Source organism: Chiloscyllium plagiosum, unplaced genomic scaffold (genome assembly GCF_037043375.1).
Source record: "Chiloscyllium plagiosum isolate Xiang-an unplaced genomic scaffold, Cpla_swu_hap1 HiC_scaffold_17, whole genome shotgun sequence".
NCBI lineage: Eukaryota > Metazoa > Chordata > Chondrichthyes > Orectolobiformes > Hemiscylliidae > Chiloscyllium > Chiloscyllium plagiosum.
The window spans coordinates 2,475,698-2,502,352 of record NW_028270155.1 but is presented as its reverse complement, the minus strand read 5'-3'; the positions used below and the strand labels follow the sequence as shown (position 1 = coordinate 2,502,352).

The 26,655-nt window shown below is 48.6% G+C and overlaps 1 protein-coding gene across 2 annotated transcripts in view; it reads right to left on the bottom strand.

Annotated features, from left to right (window-relative positions):
* Window positions 1–17,638, bottom strand: part of gpatch1 (G patch domain containing 1) — a 62,442-nt gene extending 44,804 nt beyond the window's left edge. For both annotated transcript variants that reach the window (XM_087995678.1, XM_087995679.1), the window contains exons 1-5: window positions 17,558–17,638; window positions 16,267–16,404; window positions 15,523–15,608; window positions 14,358–14,518; window positions 10,526–10,623 (exon numbers count right to left, since the gene is read on the bottom strand). In XM_087995678.1, coding sequence (XP_087851804.1) covers window positions 10,526–10,623; window positions 14,358–14,518; window positions 15,523–15,608; window positions 16,267–16,404; window positions 17,558–17,618 — 544 coding nt within the window. In that variant the 5' untranslated portion in view covers window positions 17,619–17,638. The remainder of the gene's footprint in view (window positions 1–10,525; window positions 10,624–14,357; window positions 14,519–15,522; window positions 15,609–16,266; window positions 16,405–17,557) is intronic.
* Window positions 17,639–26,655: the final 9,017 nt, after the last annotated feature.

Here is a 26,655-nt window from a genome sequence, read left to right as displayed (position 1 = left end):
TCCAAGTCACATTCTCGACATAACTTAAGGTTTTATTTTAAAAAGGGGACATATCTGCTCAGATAATGCATTAAAGGTGTGAGGTTAGAGTCTGTCTGTATTCCAACCTTGAGTCAGACAGGTTCTATTTCCAAAGTAGGAATTTATAAAATGTCACATGCCTGCAGACCATGCGCTTTTTGAGCAAAACAAAATCTACCATGCCTCAGGACAGCCTTGCCTGCAGTGTATGAGATAGGCAACGTCAGCTGAGTCGCATGAGTACCTGCTGCATACATGGTGGGTGTCCCCATGTGTAATGGCAGTATCCGTGTCGACACTGACACGTCTGGAAGTGGTTGCTATGACAGGGTTGTATGGTGTGGTGGTCGATGTTGTCCTGAAGGCTGCGCAGTTTGCTATGAACAATGGCCTGGTTAGGGTTTGGTGGTTGTTTAAAGGTGAGAAGTGGAGGTGTGGGGAAGGTCTTGGCGAGGTGCTCATCGTCATTGATAATGTGGTACAGGCTGCAAAGAACATGGTGTAGTTTCGCCGCTCTGACGAAGTACTGGACACGAAGGGTATCCTTTCGATCGCATCCCATGTCTGTCTCCTGAGGAGGTCATAACGGTTTCTCGCTGTGGCAATGTTGGACGTGGTGATCGATGAGCTGAGCATTGTGCCCTTCAGGTGTCTGTCACATTCCTCCCCATCTGAAGAGAGGGCTTGTCCGTAGGGAATGGCTGGCTTAAAATGTTTCAGGTGGAAACTAGAGAAGTGTAGTATTGTGAGGTTATCCGTGGGTTTGCAGTAGAGTGAGGTACCTATCCTTGATGGAGATGCATGTGTCCAAGAATGAGACTGACACTAAAGAATAGTCCATCTGACAGTAGGATGAAACTTGTTGATATCACTGTGTAGTTGTTTCAATGACTCCTCACTATGGTCCAGAGGGAAAAAACATCATTAATGTATCTGGTGTATGGTGCTGGTTGGAGGTCCTGTGCAGCAAAGAAGCCTTCAGAAAATGCAACAATGCAGAGTGGCCGAGCACAGGCTGATAGCCAAGTTCGGTACCCATGAGGATGGTCTCAACTGGGACCTCGGGGTCATGTCACTACAGGTGACCCCAGTACACTATAGACTCGCACACAAGCAGGCGAAAGTGAGGACTGCAGATGCTGGAGATTAGAGTTGAGTCTGGTGCTGGAAAAACACAGCCGGTCAGGCAGCATTTGAGGAGCAGGAAAATTGACGTTTCAGGCAAAAGCCCTTCATCAGGAATGAGGCTGGGACCCTGGGGGGGAGGAGAGATAAATGGGAGGGGGTGGGGCTAGGTGGAAGGTAGCTGAGAGTGCAATAGGTGGATGGAGGTGGGGGTGAAGGTGATAGGTCAGAGGGGAGGTGGGACAGGTCATGAAAGCGGTGCTGAGGTGGAAGGTTGGAACTGGGTTAAGGTGGGGGGAGAGGAAAATGAAGAAACTGGTGAAATCCACATTGATGCCATGGGGTTGGAGGGTCTCGAGGTGGAAGATGAGGAGTTCTTCCTCCAGGCGTCAGGTGTTGAGGGAGTGGCGATGAAGAACGCCCAGGACCTGCATGTCCTCGGTAGAGTGGGAAGGGGAATTGAAGTGTTTGGCCACAGGGCGGTGGGGTTGGTTGGTGCGGGTGTTCTCTGAAGCGTTCTGCAATTATAGAGGAGACCGCAACGGGAGCAACGGATACAATAAATGACGTCTGGAAGTGCAGGTGTAACTTACACACACACACACACACACACACACACACACACACACACACACACACACACACACGCAGTGTGCAGTTCTGGTCGCCTCACTTTAGGAAAGATGTGGAAGCTTTGGAGAGGGTGCAGAGGAGATTTACCAGGATGTTGCCTGGAATGGAGAATAGGTTGTACGAGGATAGGTTGAGCGTGCTAGACCTTTTCTCGTTGGAACAGAGAAGGATGAGGGGTGACTTGATAGAGGTTTATAAGATGATCAGGGGAATAGATAGAGTAGACAGTCAGAGACTTTTTCCCCGGGTACAACAGAGTGTTACAAGGGGACATAAATTTAAGGTGAAGGGTGGAAGGTATAGGGGAGATGTCAGGGGTAGGTTCTTTACCCAGAGAGTGGTGGGGGCATGGAATGCACTGCCTGTGGGAGTGGCAGAGTCAGAATCATTGGTGACCTTTAAGCGGCAATTGGATAGGTACATGGATGGGTGTGTAAGCTAGGACAAATGTTCGGCACAACATCGTGGGCCGAAGGGCCTGTTCTGTGCTGTATTGTTCTATGTTCTATGTACTCTCACACCATGCTGTCTTTCTCAAACACACATCCCACACCTTCTTACAGGTTTATACTGTCACACTCATGCACACACGCAAACACACACTCTTACTCACTCTCTCCCTCACACTCACGCACATGCGCACACACACACGTCTATGGGGTGACTTTGCAATTGCAGAATTATATTTTTATAAATTCCTACTTTGGAAACAGAACCAGTCTGACTCAAGTTTGGGATACAGAGACTCTAATCTCACACCTTTAATACGTCGTGTGAGAGGAGATGTCACCTTTTTTTTTACTAAAACCTTAAGTTATGTTGAGAATGTAATTTAAAAGTAGTTCTGGGATTTACATATTAATGAATCAAAATCTGCAACCCATTCTAAAAGATGAAAGACTTAACACCAATCTAGGTTTGTTCAATACAGGTATGTCATTTCAGTTGCATGACACTGTAATCTTTTATTACAAATTCTGTGTCTTGAGATCCTGCTCCACAACCACCTGGTGAAGGAGCAGCGTTTCGAAAGCTAGTGCTTCCAAATAAACCTGTTGGACTATAACCTGGTGTTGTAAGATTTTTAGCTTTGTCCACCCCAATTCAACACTGGCACCTCCACATCTTAAATTGCTTGCTAGCGCATTCATGATCATTCAACAATTGTGGCTACGTGTGGAATCACATCAAAATGTAGACATTTTTCATATTGGGTTACGCAAGCACATGCTGGTGAGTGCAGTCTGTACTCCAGATATTATGAGCTGAAGGAACACAGTGTCTGACTTGAGCAGCCACACACAGATAAAAGGTCACTGAATTGTGAGGCTGACCAATAACTTTTTGTATGGGCAGTAGCATCCTCAAAAGGGAAACACTGCATAAGTAGCCACAGCTTAGCAGAACTGTGAAGTGTCTTACTGAAGTAGCTTTTCCAACTTGGGAAATGTGGCATTCTTACATTTGCCGTGATGAGTGCAAAATGAAAAGCTTCAGCAACACATCTCTCCTTTCAACAAGATCTGACAAGATTTGACAAGAGAATGGAGGGACAAACTGACAGGGTTATATGAACAGGGTCTGGGTGGAACAGAAATACCAGGAGAGACTGAGCTCTGGAGTACTCTGCAAACCCCTAAACTGAACAAGGTGGGTATGCTTTCTGTGGGTATACACAGTGTGAATGAGGCCGGCAAAAGCCCTGGGTTAGGTCCCCTCATTGAAAGGTTGACCCATCAAGACACCACATAAACAAAATCCTACACCTGTCACCTTCCCAGCCATACCTTCACCAGACTGACTGCAGCAGTTCAACACCATCTCTTCAACAGACTAGTTGGGAGTGATGGTACGCCCTGAGGACAATGCATGCTGATTCTACAGCTGTCCCTGAACAATGGCCTGGCTGGGAACGTGCATAAATTCAGAGTTATTCCTTTACTCTGCACTCCTCACTCCTTTTAATAAAACTTCAGATTGTGATGGCCTTCCCACATCTTTCTCTCCTTTCACAGAATTCTATATTTGGGCTGTCTTTCTCCTCACTTACATCCTGCAGTTTCTTCAGCAACATGCTTCAATTCCTCTGTTTTAATTTCCAAACCAAATAACTTCATACTTAGCACATCAAATTACATCTGCCACCCACTGGTCCTGACTGTTGAAGAATTCCTGAAGTCTGTTAGAAAACTCCACGCTGTTTGGCAAACCCCTGACTCCAATGGCCTCAGGAAATTTTGACATTGGTTCAAGCTGGCCATGCAGAACTGAACCTGTGACTGCAGGGGCACTGACCCCAGTGGGAGGGGCATGGTACCACATCCAATCAGATAATCTCTGAGCTGAGCACTGCCCTTTAACCCAAACCCCTGACCATCAACCTACTTTCAAACCAATTTCCTTATCTTCCATACAGCTGAAAATTTATAACAGATTTATTTTGAGACCTCATCAAACAATGCTGCCAGAATGGTACCAGTGACATCTGTTTGACAGAGAGTTGCTGTGATCTGGAATGCAATGGCAGAAAGGACAGTGGAAGCAGATTCAACGGGAACTGTCAAAAAGGGATTGGACAAAAACTTTAAAATGGGAAAAGATGACATTTCAGTGGTGAAAGAGCAGGGAAGTGAGGTAAATTAAACAGCTCTTTCAGAGAGCTGGTTGAGGTTTGATAGACTAATAGACTTCTTCTGTGCCATCATTTCATCATGGTTTTCAAATCTTCCCATGGTTTTGGCCCATCCCTTTTTCTCTCAACATCTGACCCCAGAACACTCCAAGATCTCCACACACTAATTCTGACCCTCTGCAAATCCCTCATGTTAACCGGGCGCATCATTGGTGACTACCTGAACCGTAAACCTCCCATCCTTTTTCACAGCAGAGAGCGGCACGAGCTGGGCGGAAGTGAAGTTGGAGCGCAGAGTTAGTCGGGAAGGTAAGTGATTGATATTTGAGTGGGTGTATTCTAGACCCCAGGCCCTACATAGTAGGGCCTCCCTCCCATCCTCCTCCTCTAAACTAATTTTAAAGTCCACAGGTAAGTTACTCAGTGTTCTTGTTTTGGAGACGAGGTGTAGAGTAATGGCAGCGCAGGCAGTGGAATGTTCCTCCTGCCAGATGTTTGAGGTAGGGGTGACCACCGATACTCCTGCCGACTTCATCTGCAGGAAATGCAGTCAGATCCTGATCCTCACAGAACGAGTTAGGGAACTGGAACTGGAGTTGGATGAACTGAGGATTATTCGAGAGGCTGAGAGGGTGATAGATAGAAGCTACAGGGACATAGTTACGCCAGAGAACAGAGGTAGCTGGGTAACAGTTAGAGGTGGGAAGGGGAGGAAGCAGGCAATGCAGGGATCCCCTGTGGTCGTTCCCCTCAACAATAAGTATACCGCTTTGGATACTGTTGGGGGGGCGGCGTAGCAGAGGTAAGCTGCAGTGACCGGGTCTGTGGCACGAGGTCTGGCTCGGAGGCCCTGAAGGGTAAGGGGGAGAGGAGGAGAGCGCTAGTTATAGGAGACTCTATAGTTAGAGGGACGGACAGGCGGTTCTGTGGACATGGGCGAGAGTCTTGGATGGTTTGTTGCCTCCCGGGTGCCAGGGTCCGAGACGTCTTGGACCGTGTCTTCAGAATCCTTAAGGGGGAGGGTGTGCAGCCAGAAGTCATGGTGCATGTTGGCACCAACGACATAGGTAGGAAGAGGGGTGGGGAGGTCATTCAGGAGCTCAGGGAGTTAGGCTGGAAGCTAAAAACTAGGACGGACAGAGTCGTCATCTCTGGGTTGTTGCCGGTGCCACGTGATAGTGAGGCAAGGAATAGGGAGAGAGTGCAGTTGAACACGTGGCTGCAAGGATGGTGTAGGAGGGAGGGCTTCAGGTATTTAGACAATTGGACTGCATTCTGGGGAAGGTGGGACCTGTACAAGCAGGACGGGTTGCACCTGAACCAGAAGGGCACCAATATCCTGGGGGGTAGGTTTGCTAGCACTCTTCAGGGGGGTTTAAACTAATTTGGCAGGGGGATAGGATCCGGACTTGTAGTCCAGCAAGTAGGCTAGCTGTTTTTCAGGATGTCCAAGAATGTAGGGAGGCTGTGGAGAAGGTAGCACTGACAGGGAATACTTGCGGACACAGAGATGGGCTCAAGTGTGTATACTTCAATGCAAGGAGTATGAGAAATAAGGTGGGTGAACTTAAGGCGTGGATCGGTACCTGGGACTACGATGTTGTGGCCATCACGGAAACGTGGATAGAAGAGGGACAGGAATGGTTGTTGGAGGTTCCTGGTTACAGATGTTTCAGTAAGATTAGGGAGGGTGGTAAAAAAGGAGGGGGGGTGGCGTTGCTAATTAGAAATGGTATAACGGCTGCAGAAAGGCAGTTCGAGGTGGATCTGCCTTAGGAGGTAGTATGGGCTGAAGTCAGAAATAGGAAAGGTGCAGTCACCTTGTTGGGTGTTTACTATAGGCCCCCCCAATAGCAGCAGAGATGTGGAGAAACAGATTGGGAAACAGATTTTGGAAAGGTGCAGAAGCCACAGGGTAGTAGTCATGGGCGATTTCAACTTCCCAAATATTGATTAGAAGCTCTTTAGATAAAGTAGATTGGATGGGGCGGTGTTTGTATAGTGTGTCCAGGAAGCTTTTCTAACTCAGTATGTAGATTGTCCGACCAGAGGGGAGGCCATATTGGATTTGGTACTTGGTAACGAACCGGGACAAGTGATGGGCTTGTTAGTGGGTGAGCATTTTGGTGATGGTGACCACAATTCTGTGACTTTCACCTTGGTTTTGGAGAGAGATAGGTGCGTGCAACAGGGTAGGTTTTACAATTGGGAGAAGGGTAAATACGATGCAGTAAGACAGGATCTGAGGAGCATAGGCTGTCAGGGAAGGATGTCGTGGAAATGTGGAGCTTTTTCAAGGAACAGATACGACGTGTCCTTGATATATATGTACCTGTCAGGCAGGAAAGAGATGGTCATGTGAGGGAACCTTGGTTGACGAGGGAGGTTGAATGTCTTGTAAAGAGGAAGAAGGAGGCTTACATAAGGTTGAGGAAACAAGGTTCAGACAGAGCGTTGGAGGGATGCAGGATAGCCAGGAGGGAGCTGAAGAAAGGGATTAGGAGAGCTAAGAGAGGGCATGAAAAATCTTTGGCGGGTAGGATCAAGGGTAACCCCAAGGCCTTTTATGCGTATGTGAGAAACATGAGAATGACGAGAACGAGGGTAGGTCCGATCAAGGACAGTAGTGGGAGACTGTGTATTGAGTCAGAAGAGATAAGTGAGGTTTTGAATGAATACTTTTCTTCAGTATTCACAAATGAGAGGGACCGTATTGTTGAAGAGGAGAGTGTGAAATGGACTGGTAAGCTAGAGGAGATACTTGTTAGGAAGGAAGATGTGTTGGACATTTTGAATAACTTGAGGATAGACAAGTCCCCCGGGCCTGACGGGATATATCCTAGGATTATGTGGGAAGCAAGAGAGGAAATTGCAGAACCGTTGGCAATGATCTTTTCGTCTTCACTGTCAACAGGGGTGGTACCAGGGGATTGGAGAGTGGCGAATGTTGTGCCCCTGTTCAAAAAAGGGAATAGGGATAACCCCGGCAATTACAGGCCAGTTAGTCTTACTTCGGTGGTAGGCAAAATAATGGAAAGGGTACTGAGAGGTAGGATTCATGAGTATCTGGAAAGACACTGCTTGATTAGGGACAGCCAGCACGGATTTGTGAAGGGTAGGTCTTGCCTTACAAGTCTTATTGAATTCTTTGAGGAGGTGACCAGGCATGTGGATGAGGGTAGAGCAGTGGATGTAGTGTACATGGATTTTAGTAAGGCATTTGATAAGGTTCCCCGTAGTAGGCTTATGCGGAAAGTCAGGAGGCATGGGATAGAGGGAAATTTGGCCAGTTGGATAGAGAACTGGCTAACCGGTCGAAGTCAGAGAGTGGTGGTAGATGGTAAATATTCAGCCTGGAGCCCAGTTACAAGTGGAGTTCCGCAGGGATCAGTTCTGGGTCCTCTGCTGTTTGTAATTTTTATTAATGACTTGGAAGAGGGAGTCAAAGGGTGGGTCAGTAAAATTGCAGATGATACGAAGATTGGTGGAGTTGTGGATAGTAAGGAGGGCTGTTGTCGGCTGCAAAGGGACTGAGATACGATGCAGAGCTGGGCTGAGGAGTGGCAGATGGAGTTCAACCCTGCCAAGTGTGAGGTTGTCCATTTTGGAAGGATAAATAAGAATGCGGAATACAGGGTTAACGGTAGGGTTCTTAGTAAGGTGGAGGAGCAGAGGGATCTTGGGGTCTATGTTCATAGATCTTTGAAAGTTGCCACTCAGGTGGATAGAGCTTGTAAGAAGGCCTATGGTGTATTAGCGTTCATTAGCAGAGGGATTGAATTCAAGAGTCGTGAAGTGATGTTACAGCTGTACAGGACTTTGGTTAGGCCACATTTGGAGTACTGTGTGCAGTTCTGGTCGCCTCACTTTAGGAAAGATGTGGAAGCTTTGGAGAGGGTGCAGAGAAGATTTACCAGGATGTTGCCTGGAATGGAGAATAGGTCGTACGAGGATAGGTTGAGAGTGCTCGGCCTTTTCTCATTGGAACAGAGAAGGATGAGGGGTGACTTGATAGAGGTTTACAAGATGATCAGGGGAATAGATAGAGTAGACAGTCAGAAACTTTTTCCCCGGGTACAACAGAGTGTTACAAGGGGACATAAATTTAAGATGAAGGGTGGAAGGTATTGGGGGATATCAGGGGTAGGTTCTTTACCCAGAGAGTGGTGGGGGCATGGAATGCGCTGCCTGTGGGAGTGGCAGAGTCAGAATCATTGGTGACCTTTAAGCGGCAATTGGATAGGTACATGGATGGGTGCTTCAGCTAGGACAAATGTTCGGCACAACATCGTGGGCCGAAGGGCCTGTTCTGTGCTGTATTGTTCTATGTTCTATCCTCTCTCCCTCCCTCAAGACCCTCGTTCAAACACATCTTTGAACATATTTATAACCATGGTCCGAGATCTCGACATGTGATTCGGTGTCACATTCTGATTGATAACACTCGAGGTGAAGCAACTTGGAATGTTTTACTCTGTTAGAGATCCTTTCTAGATACAATCTCAGTGAAAACAAATTGACTGTCCATCTACTGGATCTCCACCTTACAGACTCTTCCTCTAATAACAGCTCATACACCCACTCCAAAAACTTTATTAATCCTCTTCACATTCTCTGGGCACAGGTTCTAACATCCCCTCCACCCCACTGTTGCATAAGTTTGAAGTCCTACTCTATTTCCCTCTGAAAGGTATCTGTAGTGTTCCCAGGGTATCATCCCAAGGGTATCATCCTCCTGTTACCACTCTCTTTCAACTCTTTTGCCTTTTAATCTTTCCTGCCTTCCACACCATCACAAACTTCCACAATTCTTTATCTGAAATCTGAAAAGCTCAGAGATCCAAAGTTCTTTTTGTGAAGTTTGTTTCTCCATAATAAGGTTGATTGGCACGTAAACAGTTAACCCAACTCCACCCCCACTCGACCCACATCACTCAGAAATGACATGGGGGCATGGCCCAGCACTGGCAGGTGTCACCTCTGTCTCAGCTCTTGTAGTATTCACAGGTGCGTCTGCTGTTTGGTAATTTTTTTATTTCACCAAGAAACCGTCACTTATTGTAAAATCCAAAAAATTCCAAATTCTGAAAACCAGCTGGCCCTGAGGGTTTCGGATAAAGGATTGTGTACCTGTACTTTGTTTTTTCTTCCAATGCTCCCCTTCCACGTTCCAAAATCTCTTCAGTCTTTAACTTTTCCCACTTCGGAAGAAAGGCCATCAACCTGAAATGCTAATCCTCTTTCTCCCTCTGGAGGTGTTGCCTGATCTGCTGGGTATTCCCAGCAATTTGTTTTTGTTTATTTCAGACCTGCAGCATTCTGCTCTTGAATCACATTCCCACATTGAGAGCTCACTGCAGTGCACCAAGTTCAGGAGTCCTTTCCTTGTGTGCACACACACACATACACTGTCCATCCTCCTTTTTATTGTCTACTGAGTGATACACAGCACAGTTCAGAAATGGAGTCCCTAAGAGGACTGCTTTCTCAATCCAGTGCCCAATCCCTTCAGCAGACTATTAATAGTCAGCAGTTGATCAGCGGATAATATTCTATCCTCTCTTGGAAAAGCAATACCAAAAAGCTTTGATAATGACCAGGTAAACTCACTAAGCGATGCTTGATGGGGGATGAATATTGGTCAGGCACTAGGGACGGTTCTCCTGTTCCTCTCTGAAATGATTTCCAGTGATTTTTAACTCTACTCAGATGGTAGACAGCCTTTTTAATGTCCCACTTGAAGGACAGAACTGCCAACCATACAGCACTCCTTTCTGGGGTGAGATTTGAATGCACAACAACTCTGACCGAGAGGAGAGAATCGTATAAGCTCTTGCTGTCAAATAATAGTCTGTTAAGGGTCTGGGGGCTAGACAGAAAAACAATCCCCTTAGGGTGCCCCTTTCTGAACTGTGCTCTGTATCGGAGCTTACTGTACCTTCCTGCATTACAACAGTAACTACGTCTCAAAGTGACAGTTGGAACTGTAAAGCTAAAGGACATTGTGAAGTTATGAAAGGTGATACAGAATGCAAGTTTGTTTTAAACTCTGTAACTTGCTGAGTTTTGAAACTAGGCTGAGATTGAGCAGGGAAGTACTAGAACATTTCTCACCAGGCTGTTGCCTGCGAAGTTTCCTCTTCACACGTGGTCCAAGACCCTGGCCTTCCTTCCAGCCCATTTTCCGTAGTAATTGCACACCAATTGTTATCCTAGGTGAGAGTTGAGGCAGGTTATATCCTTGAATTAGTGAAATCATTCAATAACCTTCAGGCAGATCACAGCTGTGTCAATGAGATGAAGAACACAGAACATAGAACATTCCAGTACAGTACAGGCCCTTCGGCCCTCGATGTTGCACTGCCCTGTGAAACCAATCTGAAGCCCATCTAACCCACACTATTCCATTCTCGTCCATATGCCCATCCAATGACCATTTAAATGCCCTTAACGTCGGTGAGTCTACTCCTGTTGCAGGCAGTGTCTTCCCCAGCCCTACTACTCTCTGAGTAAAGAAACTACCTCTGACATCTGTCCTATACCTATCACCCCTCAATTTAAAGCTATGCCCCTTCATGCTAGCCATCGCAATTCAAAGAAAAAGGCTCTCACTGTCCACCCTATCTAACCCTCTGATTATCTTATATGTCTCAGTTAAGTCACCTCTCAACCTTCTTCTCTAACACAAACAGCCTCAAGGCCCTCAGCCTTTCCTCGTAAGACATTCCTTCCGTACCAGGCAACATCCTAGTAAATCACCTCTGAACCCTTTCCAAAGCTTCCACATCCTTCCTATAATGCGGTGACCAGAACTGTACGCAATACTCCAAGTGCGACCGCACCAGAGCTTTGGACAGCTGCAGCATAACCTCCTGGTTCCGGAACTCAATCCCTCAACCAATCAACGCTAACTCACCGTATACCTTCTGAACATGGGTGACAACTTTCTATGTACATGGACACTAAGATCTCTCTGCTCATCCACACTTCCAAGAATCTTGCCATTAGCCCAGTACTCTGCTTTCCTGTTACTCCTTCCAAAGTGAATCATCTCACTTTTCCACATTAAACTCCACTTGCCACCTCTCAGCCCAGCTCTGCAGCTTATCTATGTCCCTCAGTAACCTACAACATCCTTCGTCATTATCCACAGCTCCACCGACCCGAGTGTCGTCTGCATATTTACTAACCCACCCTTCTACGCCCTCATCCAGGTTGTTTATAAAAATGACATACAACAGTGGACCCAAAACAGATCCTTGCGGTACACCACTGGTAACTGAACTCCAGGATGAACACTTTCTATCAACCACCACCCTCTGTCTTCTTTCAGCTAGTCAATTACTGATCCAAACCACTAAATCACCATCAATCCCACTCATCTGTATTTTGTGCAAAAGCTTACCGTGGGGAACCTTATCAAATGCCTTACTGAAATCCATATATGCCACATCAACCACTTTACCCTCATCCACCTGTCTGGTCACCTTCCCAAAGGACTCTAAGGCTTGTGAGGCACGGTCTACCCTTCACAAAACTGTGTTGACCATCTCTAATCATCTCTATTTCCAGATGATTATAAATCCTATTATAACCCTTTCCAACACATTACCCACAACTGAAGTAAGGCTCACTGGTCTATAATTACCAGGGTTGTCTCTACTCCCCTTCTTAAACAAGGGAATAACGTTTGCTATCCTCCAGTCTTCTGGCACTATTCCTGTCGACAATGACGACATAAAGATCAATGCCAAAGGCTCGGCAATCTCCTCCCTGGCTTCCCAGGAAATCCGAGGATAAATCCCATCCCCGGCCCAGGGGTCTTATCTATTTTTACACTTCCCAGAATTGTTAACACCTCTCCCTTATGCACCTCAATCCCATCTAATCTAGTTGCCTGTATCTCAGTATTCTCCTCAACCACTGTCTTTTTTTCATGTGAACACTGACAAATAGTATTCAGTTAACACTTTCTCTGACTCCACACTCAACTTCCCACTACTATCTTTGATTGGCCCAATCTTACTCTAGTCATTCTTTTATGCTCGATATACCTATAGAAAACCTTAGTGTTTTCCTTGATCCTACCCGCCAATGACTTCTCATGTCCCCTCCTGGCTCTTAGCTCTTTCTTTAGGTATTTCCTGGCTAACTTGTAACTCTCAAGCCCCCTAACTGAGCCTTCACATCTCGTCCTAAATAGGCCTTCTTCTTCCTCTTGACCAGAGATTCAACTTGCTTAATAAACCACAGCTTAATAAACCAACTCCATCCCTGCAATAGCTGGACCTTGAATAAGCTTCACATTTCAAATGTGCCCATGCCCTGCAGTTTCCCTCCCCATCCTATTCTTCCTCAATCTTGCCTAATTGCATCAATAATGGTCTTTCCCCCAGCAATAATTCTTGCCCTGCAGTATACACCTATCCCTTTCGATCACAACAGTAAACATAACTGAATTGTGGTCACTGTCACCAAAGTGCTCACCTACCTCCAAATCTAATACTGGCCGGGTTCATTACCCAATACCAAATCCAATTTGGCCTCGCCCCTTATTGGCCTGTTTACATACTATGTCAGGAAACCCTCCTGCACACATTGAACAAAAACTGACCCATCTAACATACTTGAACTATAGTATTCCCAGTCAAGATTTGGAAAGTTAAAGACCCCCATAACAACCACCCTGTCACTCTTGATCCTACCAAAGATCATCTCAATATGATAACGGTGACACACTAAAAATCAGAGCGGACCAAAACATTACCTCCCCTCTGGCTCTCCAACCCTGATCCAACACAGCATTGCTGCAGTTTGAAAACATCACATCCTAAGGGCTGCAGCACATTAATCACACATACCTCAACGGCAGCAGAACACCAGAGGTTTGACAAGGAACAAGGCCAGAAATTACAAGGACAGCGTAAAGAAATCAGGGTTGCATTCCCTAGAATTTAGAAGTTTAAGGAGTGATTTGATCAAAATTTTTACAATATTACACAGAACAGGTAGAGGGAAACTATTCCCTTTGGTCTGGGAGCTCAGGAGTAGAGGCCATCGTCTAAAAGGTGGAACCAGAACATTCAGGAGTGAAGTTAGGAAAAGATTTGACCCACAGCAAGTGGTAATATTTGGAACTCTTTTACCCAAACAACAACTGATACAAGATCAACTGTCAAAGTTAAAAGATGTAGAATACAGGAGTTGGATCACTGAATATTGAGGGGCCAAATGGTTTCCTTCTGCTTCCATTCAGGTTTTTGTCCATGTCCTGTGATCCCTGGCAAACCAGCCAGGCTTTCTGACCCTGAGCACTCTCTGGTGATCCCTGCAAAGTCAACACCTGACAAAGATGGAAACAACAGTGTATTCACCACAACAACCCACGGACACACTCAACAGGACAACGTACAAGCTGGCCTGCAGCCAGAGGCCGTCACCTCATGGAGGGAGAGGCATAAACTAAAGAATACAATCAGAGAAGCAAAGTAGCAAGTCTCCGCCCATTGGTCTCCTATTGCTTGTGCCTCTTTATACTCTCAGGTGATCTCACTACAATAGATGGATAGATAATTATACATAAAGAAAAACTTTTATCGTCATAAAATGTTTGGTTTAAAAAGGTGCTTATATATTGTGGCTGACACTTCAACAGAAGGCTAATGTCAGAGGGGCATTTTCAACCCCTGTACCCACTCGTCTATCCTCCCTTGGTCAAACCCACACCGACTGGACTGTCTGCATTCTGCAGAGTGACTGCAGCAGCAGTGTTGGTCAGGCTGTGACAATGGAGCAATGAAAGATTTTCTTTGCGCTTTCTAGTCCCAACCACAGCTACTTTGTCATCATAGCCAATGATTCAGCAGAGAGATGAAGCCGATGCGATTGACAGCTGCTGAATAATGTTTACCTTCAACAGTCAGTCCCTCCCCTCCCCCTCTCTCACTTTGCTGGAGCAATCAGGTCATCCAAGATGCTGGCCCCAGGAATGGGAGCTACCAGACTCGCCAAAGCTCGAGACCTCTCCCAGATCTTGTCTTTAGCCTTTGAGGCAAACTCATCTGTAGTTGTTATTCCTTTTGGCGCAATTCCATGCTCCTTGAGATCCTGAAAAACATTGAGAAATTCCCAGAATCTTACACCACAAGAATGGATGAGTGGTCCATCATGACTGTCAGGAATTTTCCACCTAGTCACCCTCCTCTGATCGTTCCCAAAAAACCTGCAGGTCTTAACTTTCCAAGTATTTAGTTGATTCATTTTCAAAAGTCACTTTTGAATCTTTATCTATTGACCTTTATTATAGTAATCAATGAAAAGAACAAATTCTAATCATATCACATCTTTTTTTTTGCCAATTGCCTTGAACCTGTGTCTTTGCTTATTGGCCCTCCTTGCAGTGAAATGGTTTTTCCTGTTTTAGTTTAAGAATTCCACCTTCTCTCCCTCCAGGTGGAGCAGCTGTCATCTGCCTGGTACAAAAGCCGAACTACTGCACTGTAAGCTCTGAATGGAACTAAATGTTGTCCCAAATTTCTCCAAAACAAAATATAAACCAGCTCTTCCACTCACTCCTGTGAATAGCAGAGTTCTGACTACCAATGGCACAAACAGAAGTGAAGTTACTGTGGGCTAGACACATTGCAACATTTGAAATGCCAAAACTGGTTTGAATGGTATTGAAGATTAGATTAGATTACTTACAGTGTGGAAACAGGCCCTTCGGCCCAACAAGTCCACACTGACCTGCCGAAGCGCAACACACCCAGATACATTCCCCTACGCCTAACACTACAGACAATTTAGCATGGCCAATTCACCTAACCTGCACATTTTTGGATTATGGGAGGAAACCGGAGCACCCGGAGAAAACCCACGCAGACACAGGGAGAATGTGCAAACTCCACACAGAGCGTCGCCTGAGATGGGAATTGAACCCAGGTCTCTGGCGCTGTGAGGCAGCAGTGCTAACCACTGTGCCACCATGCTGCCCATAATGATAGGTTAAACAGGCTGAATGGCCTACCCCTGTTCCTATACTCCTAATACTTCACCAAGTCTCTCTGGACATCACGGTCCACCCAACTACAGTGAAACCCCTTGTGAAGTACCTCTTCATCCATGAAGTGCTCGGGATTGAAGACTTGCTTATCCGCCTTTTGCTGCCGTGAGGATACAAACGTTGAAGGCGTCCATCCTACAGCGACAAGAACAAGTTTCAACCTCCTGGCTAGCTTTCAATGCACAGCTGAAAATGCATGACACACAGGATACCATAGAGCCCACAGTATTTGACATGCAAGGTAAGGCATAGGCCCAGTACATCACACCCTCTTGATGACCATGCTGTGTAAAACAGCTTTATGTATTCAGATGCAGGGTGTGTAAGAGCAGTCCCGTTACAGCCAGCTTATCCAAAGAAAAGTACTAACATAAAACAACAGACCTGACGGGGCGGCCCTGTGTGGACAGCGGGTTTGCTAATCATAGCAGTTAGCAGAGTGCAAATTCAGCAACACACACGTAAGGTACCCCTCAACATGTTCCCCAACTCCTAGAGCACCTTACCCAACTGGGGGCAGTCCCTGGGCCATGAGCATGCCATTTGGAATCCCCTGGAAATCCCAAAAAGAAAGAAGCACATGCAGACAAAAGTAAAGCTTTTTGATGTGCGCCTGTGACCATGAAGTGCAGTGACAAAGGATGACATTTCCTTTAAAACAGTGGAACGTTAAACCTGTTTGTTGGAATTGCTGCTCAGTGCCTCAATTAAAACAGCCATGGAATCTCAAAATTATTTGTCGCTTACAGCCAAGGAACTGCATTTCATAGAATTGCAAGAGAGATTTTCTTACCTTCTTTTGAGCCCACTGAGTTGAAATACCCAGCAGAGAATCCCCCAGTGAATGCCCCATGAAAGCGTTTGTATCTCCCCTTCTCATCTCTGACTGTCTGCTCGTGCAGTGGAACTGGGTTCTTAGTGGACTCATCATCTGAGCAAAGAAAAAGTCTACTTTAAAACTTAACAAGTCTTAATTCAAACTGTAACACCTCCTGTTGACAATGTCACCTTGTTCTAATCCAGATGATGTTAAGTCTCACTGAGGAACATCAACCCAAATCCCAAACATCACCACTTCTCACGTCTTAGAAGCAGGAGTAGGCCATTCAGCCCTTTAAACTTCTTCTGAAAAACACAATGTGTTGGCCTCAACTGCTTTCTGTGGCACAGATTTCCACAGGCTCACCCCTCCCTTCCACATCTCAGTCTCAGTGCTAGATGGCCTACCCCATGTATTAGTAGAAAGTGAGGACTGCAGATGCTGAAGATCAGAGTCGAGAGTTGTGTTGCTGGGAAAGCACAGTTTCCCGATGAAGAGCTTATGCCCGAAACGTTGATTCTCCTGCTCTTTGCTCGGATGCTGCCTGATCTGCTGTGCTTTTCCAGCCACACAACTACCCCTGGTTCTGAGCAGAACATCCAGTCTTTTTGCCTGAACCAGCTAGCTGTCCACTGGCTCCCAGCCTAGTCCTGTCCTCACCTCTTGCCCTCTCCAAACCCATCTCATAAACACTGCTATAAAGGCTCACCTAACTCAGGATTATCTATCATTCCTCACTTCCAGTCCCTCCATCAGGTGACAGTTCCCACTTTCAAAAATATCATCACAACAACTGCCTGCAATCAAACCATAAGATCATAAGATATAGGAGCAGATTTAGTCATTTAGTCCATCGAGTCCGCTCCACACTTTTCCTGCTGTCTCCCAGTAACCTTTGATCCCCTTACAAATCAAAATCCTATCCATCTCAGTCTTAAATACACTCAATGACTTGGCATCTCTTGCCCTCTGCAGCAATGAATGCTAAAGAGTCACTACCCTCCAACTGAAGAAATTCCTCTTCATCTCAGTTCTATAGGGTTGTACCTTCATTCTGAGCCCTGGGTCACAGTCTGTCCTAATGGGAATATCTTCTTCACATTCATTCTATCCAGGCTATAGTATTCCAAGTTTCCCAGAAAGTAGAACAGGACATGTCCTTTGGACCTTGATACCCCCCCCCCCGGGGTGTACGCCCCCCCCCCCCGGGGTGTACGCTCCCCACCCACCCCGGGGTGCACGTCCCCACCCCCCGGGTGTTTACCCTCCAGTGGATCTAACGCGGAGCCAAAATAAACAAAATCCTCATCATCGTCCGCCGCCATCTTGGATATTGCGTCACAGGTCAGAGTTTATCGCGTGTCAAATACAACCAATCACAGCCAAGGGACCGTGATCACGGGGGACGTCAGTGCTTTAATGTCATTGTATTCCTCACAGAAACCGAGAACCCGCCCCCCGGACACGGAGACCCCGCCCCCCGGGACACAGAGACCCCGCCCCCCGGACACGGAGACCCCGCCCCCCGGGACACGGAGACCCCGCCCCCCGGGACACAGAGACCCCGCCCCCCGGGACACCGAGACCCCGCCCCCGGGACACAGAGACCCCGCCCCCCGGGACACCGAGACCCCGCCCCCGGGACACAGAGACCCCGCCCCCCGGGACACCGAGACCCCGCCCCCGGGACACAGAGACCCCGCCCCCCGGGACACCGAGACCCCGCCCCCGGGACACAGAGACCCCGCCCCCCGGGACACCGAGACCCCGCCCCCGGGACACGGAGACCCCGCCCCCGGGACACGGAGACCCCGCCCCCGGGACACGGAGACCCCGCCCCCGGGACACGGAGACCCCGCCCCCCGGACACGGAGACCCCGCCCCCGGGACACGGAGACCCCGCCCCCGGGACACCGAGACCCCGCCCCCGGGACACAGAGACCCCGCCCCCCGGGACACAGAGGCCTGAGGAACGCGACCAGCCCGGATGGTGTCCCTGGCCGAACACTCAGATTCTGCGTGGACCAGCTGGCGGAGGTATTTAGCGACATCATCAGCCTCTCCCTCTTACAAGGTACCCACCTGCTTCAAGAAAACCACCGTCATCCCAGTACCTACGGAAGCACATGTAATGTGCCTTGATGACCACCACCCAGTGGCTCTGACCTCAATAATCCTGAAGTGTTTCAAAGGCTGGTCATGACCCACATCACCTCCAGTCTCCCAGCCTGCCTCGATCCCTACAATTTGCCAACCCACGTAACAGGTCCACAGTGGACGCCGTTTCCCCTTGCCCATGCACTCATCCCTGGAACATCTAGGTAACAAGGACATCTATGTCAGAATCCTGCTCATCGACTACAGCTCTGCCTTCAACACCTTCCAGACTAATCTCAAAACACTAAGGCCAAGTCTCGGCCCCGCCCTCTGCAACTGGATCCTCAGCTTCTTGACCCACAGACCGCAGTCAGTGAAGATAGACAACAGCACCTCCTCCACAATAACCATCAACACTGGAGCCCCTCCCCAATGATGCATTCTCAGCTCCATACTGTACTCCCTGTACATCCACGAATGTGTTACCAAATCCAAACAAGCACCATCTACAGTTCGTTGATGACACCACCATGGTAGGATGGATATCTAACAACAGTGAGTCAGAATACAGCAAGGAGATAGAGGGCTTGGCGTCATGGGGTAATGAGAGCAACCTCTCTCTCAATGTTGGCAAAAGAACTGAATATTGACTTCACTAAGAAAGGAGAAGGACACGCCCCTATCTACAGAAGCTATGGTTGAGAGGGTGGACAGCATCATGACAGACATCACCAACAACCTGTCCTGGACCTTCTGCCTAGATGTAACAGTCAAGAAGGCACAACAATGCCTCTTCTTCCTCAGGTGGCTTAGGAGATTTGGCACCTCAATAAGGACCCCCACCAACTTCGACAGATGCACCATAGAAAGCACACTGTCTGGGTGCCTAACGGTCTGGTACAGCAACTGCTCTGCCCAGGACTGTAAGAAACTACAGCCCAGACCATCACAGAAGCGAACCTCCCATCCACGGACTCCATTTACACATCACGTTGTAATAGAAAGGCTGCCAACATTATCAACGGCCCTGCCACCCCAGTAATGATCTCCTTCAACCTCTTCCATCAGAGATGAGATACAGAAGCTTGAACACATGCACCAGCAGGTTCAGGAACAGCTTCTTCCCTGCCGGTAATAGACTGATCAATGAACTCTCTATCTTCAAAGAACATTGATCTTATTAATGTTGATCTTGCTTTGTGTACCTCCTGGGTGGTGTAACCTGTATGCCTCACTCTGTCTAATCACCCTGTGATCCGTATGTTCTCATTTGCTATGATCTGCCTGTACTGCTCACAAAACAAAGCTTTTCACTGTACTTAGGTACATATAACTACAATAAATTAAATCAAATCACCCTCTCTTACTTAATAGTTCTTATTATTTCTCATTGAGACCCTCTGTTGATACCCGCTTTGTGATTCCCTATTATATGATCACTTGGACTCTGTAGGGATCAGTTCTTGGGTTGCAATTGGTCACAGCTTTTATCAACCATGCGGATGTGGGGACCAGTTACTATATTTCCAAATGCCCTGATGTCACAAACCTTGCTGTGAATATGAGTTGGAAGGAGGATGTACAGAGACTTAAAGGGGACTTATTTGGCTAAAGTGGGCAAGAGCATAGCAGATAGAACATTATGTGGACTAATGTAAGGTCATCCACTTTGGGAGCAAAAACAGGAAGGCAGATTACTTTTCGGCCGCAAACTGAGAAAGAGGAAGGTTCAATGAAACCTGGGGGTCCTGGTGCACTAGTTGCTGAAAGTAAGCACACAGGTGCAGCAGGCGGTAATGAAGGCAAACTGTTTGTTTGCCATCATAGTGAGAGGATTTAAGGAGAGGAACAGAGATGTCTTGCTGCAATTGTACAGGGCTTTGGTGAGACCACATCTGGAATATTATGTTTGGTTTTGGTCTCATTATCAGAGGAAGGAAGTTCTTGCTATGGAGGGAGTACAGCAAAGACTTTCCAGATTAGTTCCTGGGATGGCAGGGACTGATGTCAGAGGAGATTTGAGTTGATTAGATTGTATTCACTGGAGTTTGGAAGAATGAGGAGGATCTCATAGAAATCTATAAAATTCGAACAGGATTGTGTATGGAAAATCATGTCTCAGTAACTTGATTGAGTCTTTAGAAGAAGTAACGATAAGGATTATTGACAGCAGAGCGGTGGGTGTGATCTATATGCACTTCAGTGAGGCATTCGACAAAGTTCCTCATAATAGACTGATTAGCAAGATTTGATCACATGGAATACAGGGACAACTAGCCATTTGAATACAGAACTGTCTCAAAGGTAGGAGATGGGGGTGGTGGTGGAGGGTTGCTTTTCAGACTGGAGGCCAACGACTACTGGTGTGCCATGACAATCAGTGCTGGGTCCACTACTTTTTTGTCATTTATATAAATGATTTGGATGTGAACATAAGAGGTACAGTTAGTAAGTTTGCTGATGACACCAAAATTGCAGGTGTAGTGGACAGCGAAGAAGGTTACCTCAGAGTCCAACAAGATCTTGATCAGATGAGCCAGTGGGCTGAGGATTGGCAGATGGAGTTTAATTCAGATAGATGCGAGGTGCTGCATTTTGGAAAGGCAAATTAGGGCAGGACTTAACACTTAATGGTAAGGTCCTAGGGAATGTTGCTGAACAAAGAGACCTTGGAGTGCAGGTTCATAGTTCCTTGAAAGAGGAGTCGCAGGTAGATAGGATAGTGAAGAAGGTGTTTGGTATGCTTTCCTTTATTGGTCAGAGTATTGAGTACAGGAGTTGGGACATCATTTTGCAGCTGTACAGGACATTGGTTAGGCCACTTTTGGAATACTGTGTACAACTCTGGTCTCCTTCCTATCGGAAAGATGTTGTGAAATTTAAAAGGGTTCAGAAAAGATTTACGAGGATGTTGCCAGGGTTGGAGGATCTGAGCTATAGGGAGAGGCTGAATAGGGTGGGATTGTTTTCCCTGGAGCATCGGAGGCTGAGGGGTGACCTTATAGAGGTTTACAAAATTATGAGAGGCATGGATAGGATAAATAGACAAAGTCATTTCCCTGGGGTGGGGAGTCCAGAACTAGAGGGCTTGATTTAGGGTGAGAGGGGAAAGGTATGAAAGGGACCTAAGGGGCAACTTTTTCACGCAGAGAGTGGCACATGTATGGAATGAGCTGGAGAAAGTGAGGTCTGCAGATGCTGGAGATCAAAGTTGAAACTTTATTGCTGGAACAGCACAGCAGGTCAGGCAGCATCCAGGGAACAGGAGATTCGACGTTTCGGGCACAGGCCCTTCTTCAGGAATGATTTGGATGTGAACATAAGAGGTACAGTTAGTAAGTTTGCTGATGACACCAAAATTGCAGGTGTAGTGGACAGCGAAGAAGGTGTTTGGTATTCCTGAAGAAGGGCCTGTGCCCGAAACGTCGAATCTCCTGTTCCCTGGATGCTGCCTGACCTGCTGTGCTGTTCCAGCAATAAAGTTTCAACTATGGAATGAGCTGCCAGAGGAAGTGGTGGAGGCTGGTACAATTGCAACATTTAAGAGGCATTTGGATGGGTATGGGCCGGGTGCTGGCAGGTGGGACTAGATTGGGTTGGGATATCTGGTCGGCATGGACAGGTTGGACTGAAGGGTCTGTTTCCATGCTGTACATCTCTATGACTCTCTGACTCTATCTCCGGGACACTCGCACCAATCACCCCCCGCCCCATGGCTGAACATTTCAATTCCCCCTCCCATTCTGCTGAGGACATGCAGGTCTTGGGCCTCCTCCACTGCCACTCCCTCACCACCCGACGCCTGGAGGAAGAATGCCTCATCTTCCACTCGGGACCCTCCAACCCCAGGGCATCAATGTGGACTTCACCAGTTTCCTCATTCCCACCCCCCCCCACACCTTATCCCAGATCCATACTTCCAACTCAGCACCGCCCTCATGGCCTGTCTTACCTGTCCATCTTCCTTCCCACCTATCCGCTCCACCTTCCTCTCCGACCTATCACCTTTACCCCCACCTCCATCCACCTATTGCATTCACAGCTACCTTCTCCCCAGTCCCACCACCCCCCCCCCCACCCCTCCCATTTATCTCTCCATCCACCGAGGCTCCCAGCCTCATTCCTGATGAAGGGCTTTTGTCCGAAACATCGATTGTCATTCCTGCTCCTCGGATGCTGCCTGGCCTGCTGTGCTTTTCCAGCACCACACTCTTGACTCTGATCTCCAGCATCTGCATCACCCACTTTCATCCCAGGTGACGATGGTATTGAGCTGTCTGCAAGGTTATTGTACTTTCCTGAGATCTGGGCAACAAGACCTGACTGATCCCATTTTAGACAGAGCTGCATTGGCTGTGAAATGCTGGGCATTTCCTGAAATTGTGAAATGCAACTTCTACATGTTTGTGAGGTGTTCTATCTGTGATTGGCCTTTCCATTGTGAGCTCTGTAACACTCATCATCCACCAAGATTCTTAAAAACAAGATTCGACAAAACATATTAATGCATTCTCAGGTTCCTTCTCTTCTAAAATAAAATTACTTTGCAGCATAGGATCTCAAAAGAGATCGACTGCAGATAATCTGTTGAATCACAGAAAATCTAACATTAAGAGCAGGGGGATGGATACGTTGTCTTATTGGACAGATAATCCAAAAAGCAGAGAGCAGACATAGAAAACCTAACTGTGGACGTGTTACATGGGCAGGAAAAGCAAAGGAGGTAAAAACAATGACTGCAGATGCTGGAAACCAGATTCTGGATCAGTGGTGCTGGAAGAGCACAGCAATTCAGGCAGCATCCGACGAGCAGCGAAATCGACGTTTCGGGCAAAAGCCCTTCATCAGGAATAAAGGCAGTGAGCCTGGAGCGTGGAGAGATAAGCTAGGGGAGGGTGGGGGTGGGGATAGAGTAGCATAGAGTACAATAGGTGAGTGGGGGAGGGGATGAAGGTGATAGGTCAGGGAGGAGAGGGTGGAGTGGATAGGTAGAAAAGGAGATAGGCAGGTAGGACAAGTCCGGACAGGTCATGGGGACAGTGCTGAGCTGGAGGTTTGGAACTAGGATGAGGTGGGGGAAGGGGAAATGAGGAAGCTGTTGAAGTCCACATTGATGCCCTGGGGTTGAAGTGTTCCGAGGCGGAAGATGAGGCGTTCTTCCTCCAGGCATCTGGTGGTGAGGGAGCGGCGGTGGAGGAGGCCCAGGACCTCCATGTCCTCGGCAGAGTGGGAGGGGGAGTTGAAATGTTGGGCCACGGGGCGGTTTGGTTGATTGGTGCGGGTGTCCCGGAGATGTTCCCTAAAGCGCTCTGCTAGGAGGCGTCCAGTCTCCCCAATGTAGAGGAGACTGCATCGGGAGCAACGGATACAATAAATGATATTAGTGGATGCGCAGGTAAAACTTTGATGGATGTGGAAGGCTCCTTTAGGGCCTTGGATAGAGGTGAGGGAGGAGGTGTGGGCACAGGTTTTACAGTTCCTGCGGTGGCAGGGGAAAGTGCCAGGATGGGAGGGTGGGTTGTAGGGGGGCGTGGACCTGACCAGGTAGTCACCGAGGGAACGGTCTTTGCGGAAGGCGGAGAGGGGTGGGGAGGGAAATATATCCCTGGTGGTGGGGTCTGTTTGGAGGTGGCGGAAATGTCGGCGGATGATTTGGTTTATGCGAAGGTTGGTAGGGTGGAAGGTGAGCACCAGGGGCGTTCTGTCCTTGTTACGGTTGGAGGGGTGGGGTCTGAGGGCAGAGGTGCGGGATGTGGACGAGATGCGTTGGAGGGCATCTTTAACCACGTGGGAAGGGAAATTGCGGTCTCTAAAGAAGGAGGCCATCTGGTGGTGTGTTCATCCCCTCCCCCACTGACCTACTGTACTCTATGCTACTTTCTCCCCACCCCCACCCTCCTCTAGCTTATCTCTCCACGCTTCAGGCTCACTGTCTTTATTCCTGATGAAGGGCTTTTGCCCGAAACGTCGATTTCGCTGCACCTTGGATGCTGTCTGAACTGCTGTGCTCTTCCAGCACCACTAATCCAGGAAAAGCAAAGCACTCACTAACTGTGATCAGGCAGCGATTCTGCAGCTGGCACCTAGTCAGGGCTGTCAGGTGACAGTCACTCAGGGCTGTCGGTGTTCTTCTCAGAGGAACCAGAGAATGTCTGACCAGCCACAATGTGCACAAACTGAGAAATAGTGGATAAACATCAAGGAGAATCTTAATTTGTCCACAAAGTGGCAGCAGTTCTCAAAAGTAAGTAGTTAATCAGTCCCACAGGCATTTGAGAGATCAGTCTCTTATGACAATAACAAATCCTTTAATTACTTCCTCAAACATTTATACCTCCCATTTTCACATAGCTGACTTACTTTGGGATACAGTTCCTGAAGAGGCTGACTCTCAGTGGGTGCAATCTATATTGCACAGGAAGGATTTGGGAAACATTTAAGGACGAACAAAGGGTGCGGCTCTCCCTCAGCACTGATCCTCTGACAATGCGGCACTCCCTCAGCACTGATCCTCTGACAGTGCGGCACTCCCTCAGCACTGACCCTCTGACAGTGCCCACTCCCACAGCACTGACCCTCTGACAGTGCGGCACTCCCTCAGCACTGACCCTCTGACAGTGCCCACTCCCTCAGTACTGACCCTCTGACAGTGCCCACTCCCTCAGCACTGACCCTCTGACAGTGCCCACTCCCTCAGTACTGACCCTCTGACAGTGCGGCACTCCCTCAGCACTGACCCTTTGACAGTGCCCACTCCCTCAGCACTGACCCTCTGACAGTGTGGCACTCACTCAGCACTGACCCTCTGACAGTGCGGCACTCCCTCAGCACTGACCCTCCGACAGTGTAGTACTCCCTCAGCACTGACCCTCTGACAGGGCAGCACTCCCTCAGCACTGACCCTCCGACAGTGTGTCACTCCCTCAGCACTGACCCTCTGACAGGGCAGCACTCCCTCAGCACTGACACTCTGACAGTGCCCACTCCCTCAGCACTGACCCTCTGACAGGGCAGCACTCCCTCAGCACTGACCCTCCGACAGTGCCCACTCCCACAGCACTGACCCTCTGATAGTATGGCACTCCCTCAGCACTGACCCTCTGACAGTGCCCACTCCCTCAGCACTGACCCTCTGACAGTGCGGCACTCCCTCAGCATTGACCCTCCGACAGTGTGGCACTCCCTCAGCACTGACCCTCTGACAGGGCAGCACTCCCTCAGCACTGACCCTCTGACAGTGCCAACTCCCTCAGCACCGACCCTCTGACAGTGCGGCACTCCCTCAGCACTGACCCTCTGACAGGGCAGCACTCCCTCAGCACTGACCCTCCAACAGTGCCCACTCCCTCAGCACTGACCCTCTGACAGGGCAGCACTCTCTCAGCACTGACCCTCTGACAGTATGGCACTCTTTCAGCACAGACCCTCTGACAGTGCGGCACTCCCTCAGCACAGACCATCCAACAGAGCGGCACTCTCTCAGCATTGACCCTCCGACAGTGCCCACTCCCCCAGCACTGACCCTCCGACAGTGCCGTACTCCCTCAGCACTGACCCTCCGACAGTGCGGCACTCCCTCAGCACTGACTGCCCGACAGTGTGGCACTCCCTCAGCACAGACCCTCCGACAGTGCGGCACTCCCTCAGCACCGATCCTCCGACAGTGCAGCACTCCCTCAGCACAGACCCTCCGACAGTGCAGCACTCCCTCAGCACTGACCCTCTGACAGTGCGGCACTCCCTCAGCACTGACCCTCCGACAGCGCGGCACTCCCTCAGTACTGACCCTCCGACAGTGCGGCACTCCCTCAGCACTGACCCTCCGACAGTGCCCACTCCCCCAGCACTGACCCTCCGACAGTACGGCACTCCCTCAGCACTGACCCTCGGACAGTGCGGCACTCCCTCAGCACTGACCCCCCGACAGTGTGGCACTCCCTCAGCACTGACCCTCTGACAGGGCGGCACTCCCTCAACACTGACCCTCTGACAGTGTGGCACTCCCTCAGCACAGACCCTCCGACAGTGCGGCACTCCCTCAGCACCGATCCTCCGACAGTGCAGCACTCCCTCAGCACAGACCCTCCGACAGTGCAGCACTCCCTCAGCACTGATCCTCTGACAGTGCGGCACTCCCTCAGCACTGACCCTCCGACAGCGCGGCACTCCCTCAGTACTGACCCTCCGACAGTGCGGCACTCCCTCAGCACTGACCCTCCGACAGTGCCCACTCCCCCAGCACTGACCCTCCGACAGTACGGCATC